Raw genomic sequence first — 3,443 nt, forward strand, 5'->3', positions numbered from 1 at the left:
TTATTAAGGTGTATATGTTAAGGATATTAGGCTCAAATTGAAGTAATTTTTAAAAAAGAATAAAATTAAAAAATGATCCAAAATTCAAGATAAATTAGTCTATTAACCCTAATTAAAAATATCATTATTACATTATTAAACTTTATTTTTTGAACTAGTTTTGAAATAATCGGTTTTAAAATATCTCAGCACTAAAACAATGACACGTGGAAATTTTACTAATTTTAAATAAATATTGAATACAAAAATAAAAATTAAATAAAATCTTGAAAAACCTGCCTGTTTCCTTTCATTTTCCAGACAGTCAATTAACCTCCACCATACATGGGAAAATCCGGATACAAACCAAAGCCGACATGACACATAAGCAATCCAAATGGATTGAGATGAAGTGACGTGGCCCAATAGCAGAACAGATCCAATTCCGCTCGGCCAATAACAATCGACATTTCGATTCGCCTATATCCCTCATCCATGTACTTAGTACTCCTCTCTTCCCCAATTCTCCCTTCACACTCACAGCCCTCCTTTGTAACTTCCTTTGTCAAATTCTCTCAGGAATGGCTGCCAATACACTGATGAGCTGCGGCATCGCAGCCGTGTACCCCTCAGTCCTCTCCTCTTCCAAGTCCAAGTTCGCTGCCGCGCTGCCGCTACCAAATGGTGGCGCCTCCGCTTCCGGCCGCTTCACCATGACGGCCGATTGGATGCCCGGCCAGCCAAGGCCTCCCTACCTTGATGGCTCAGCACCTGGGTATAGTAGTAACCTATTCTCATCTTAAATGTTAATTAAGCTCGATATATATTAATTGCTGGGTACATGTCATTACATAATAATGTTTGTCTCTGGGTAATTCAGCGACTTCGGATTTGATCCGCTTCGGCTCGGTGAGGTGCCAGAAAACCTTGAAAGATACAAGGAGTCTGAGCTGATTCACTGCAGATGGGCTATGCTTGCTGTTGTAAGTTAAATTTTTGCTTCAATAATATTTTTAATTACTCCAGACGAGTGGTATATATGTATATGCATGAAACATTGTTGCAAAGCTTATTAATTTAGTTGAAGTAAAATTATCATTATTTAATTAGTTGTAAAGTATATAGCGATCTAACTGATTTGTATGCACTGGTCTCAGCCAGGAGAAATTAAGCCTTCAATTCATGCTGTTGAAATTAAACTCTTGGATGAAAATGAATTAAAGGTAATGCTATGAAAAAATGGAGTTGAGTTTGGTTGTAAATTATTTTGCAGCCAGGAATGCTAGTTCCAGAGGCCTTGGGATTAGGCAACTGGGTAAAAGCTCAAGAGTGGGCAGCCATCCCTGGGGGACAAGCCACCTACTTAGGCCAGCCAGTGCCATGGGGCACCCTCCCCACCATCCTGGTCATCGAATTCCTCGCCATCGCCTTCGTGGAGCACCAACGAAGCATGGAGAAGGACCCCGAGAAGAAGAAGTACCCTGGTGGGGCTTTCGACCCATTGGGATACTCTAAGGACCCGAAGAAGTTTGAGGAATACAAGGTCAAAGAAATCAAGAACGGTTAGGCTTCTACAGACCCTCTCAAAATATTCCTTATTTCATTAGTTTCCATTAGTGCATGAAACTAAACCGTGTTGTAATTTGAATGTTCAGGAAGGTTGGCCTTGTTGGCTTTTGTGGGCTTCTGTGTACAGCAGTCGGCTTATCCGGGAACCGGGCCATTGGAGAACTTGGCAACTCATTTGGCTGATCCATGGCACAACAACATTGGAGATATCATCATCCCTAGATCGATTTCTCCTTGAATTTTTTCTATCCATATACCCACTTGTATAACTCCCATGTAACCATCTGTATTGAGTCGGAACTCCATGTGTTTGATATGTGTTATGCGTAGAACTGGCGGTGCCTTAACGTGGCCTGTGTCTACTGGTAGCTCACTGCAGGAGAGCTGCTCATCTTCTTTATTAATTTGACGACTACTCTGGGCCTCTGGCATATATATGTAGATGGCATGTGAGTAACTAAAACTCAAATGATCAGCAAGAGAATGGATCTATGTGGTAGTTAGCTTTGGTTTCAGGACGCAAAAGAAAAATTATATATTTGAAGTGGCTGAAGCTAAATATTATTTATATCATGTCCAGTAAAAATTATACTTGTTTAGCTCTTAACAGTGAATGAGCGTTCACAGGGAATTGCATTTCCTCTCCTTTTAATCTAACAAAACTAGAAATAAGTGATATAGCCTGGAGGTCAAAGGATTAATTAACTCAATAAATTGGTACGTGGTTTCAAAATTAAGGGGTAATAATAATAATAATAATTATAAGAGTTAATTTTTTATTACAAAATTGAATCATATTTTAATCTTTTAGTTGAAAATTAAATATAATTTTATGACCATGAATATTGACTGTGAGTGTGAATTAGTGTTATAGAGTCTTTCTCTAGGTTGCATAGAACCAAAAATTAAAAACAGATATGATACAAAAACACGAGAAAATAATATTTTTGAAAAAAATAGAAATTGGTTACATGGGAAAATGTGTAAATAAAGTAAATATAGGAGTCCTTTTATAAATATAATTTTTAATATAGAAAAATATTAAAAAATAGATATTCAATCAAACATAAACATAAACATAAACATAAACATAAATTTTTTCATTCCATCAAATAAACATAAACACAAGTTCTATTATTCATAAATAATGACTTAATAATTAAAAAACAAACAAGAAATATAGAGAGACATCAAAAAATAATCAAACATAATTTATTTTATGAAACTTCCTTCACTTCATCATCATTCTCTTCATTATCTTCATAAAAAAATATGGCGTCTAACTCTAGTTCATTTAATGAGAGATGAACAAACTCAAGAACACTCACATTTTTCATATTCTCAAATTCATTTCCACCAACATCCCATATTTTATCTTCTATCATAATATTGGAAGGTGCTCTTTGTTAAAAGATGAAGATTATTATGAATAAAGCCTAAGTTTTCTGCACATTTTGCAATTAATTTATTTCTTTTGAATAAATGAATAAACAAATAAATACTCCAATTTTTTTCACAACAAGAAGGGGAACAAGTTGTCCAAGCACCTTAAAAGCTAACATTTGAAGCAAAGGTGTATTTAAACCATAACATGCCTAGCACTTCCTAGAGTCAGTGTCATACTTACTCGTAATAGAATTTGAATTTCTAAATAGCTCACTTTTGAGAGAAAAATTTGCAAACTCATTATTAGAAGTAGCACAATCATTTTCATTAGGAAAAAAGTCTCTTAAAATACTGAACTCGTTATTTGGAGACTTCTCCATCCATATATGGAGGCACTATATCTTCTGTCTCTTGAAGCTACTTATCACTGTAAAACTTTCAAAGGATAACATGAATAAAAAATCAAGAGTAAAATATAAGTAATAAATAAAGTATTGAATTAGAAAAAA

General features: G+C 35.0%; 1 protein-coding gene across 1 annotated transcript; it reads left to right on the top strand.

Moving 5' to 3' along the window:
- The first annotated feature begins 499 nt into the window (after positions 1-499).
- On the top strand, positions 500-1,989 carry LOC127798520 (chlorophyll a-b binding protein 6, chloroplastic). Its single transcript, XM_052332138.1, has 4 exons — positions 500-754; positions 860-962; positions 1,253-1,541; positions 1,635-1,989. The coding sequence occupies exons 1-4, from the start codon at positions 561-563 to the stop codon at positions 1,784-1,786; spliced, it is 738 nt and encodes a 245-aa protein (XP_052188098.1). The 5' UTR covers positions 500-560; the 3' UTR covers positions 1,787-1,989.
- The last annotated feature ends 1,454 nt before the right edge of the window (positions 1,990-3,443 follow it).

Source organism: Diospyros lotus, chromosome 3 (genome assembly GCF_014633365.1).
Source record: "Diospyros lotus cultivar Yz01 chromosome 3, ASM1463336v1, whole genome shotgun sequence".
NCBI lineage: Eukaryota > Viridiplantae > Streptophyta > Magnoliopsida > Ericales > Ebenaceae > Diospyros > Diospyros lotus.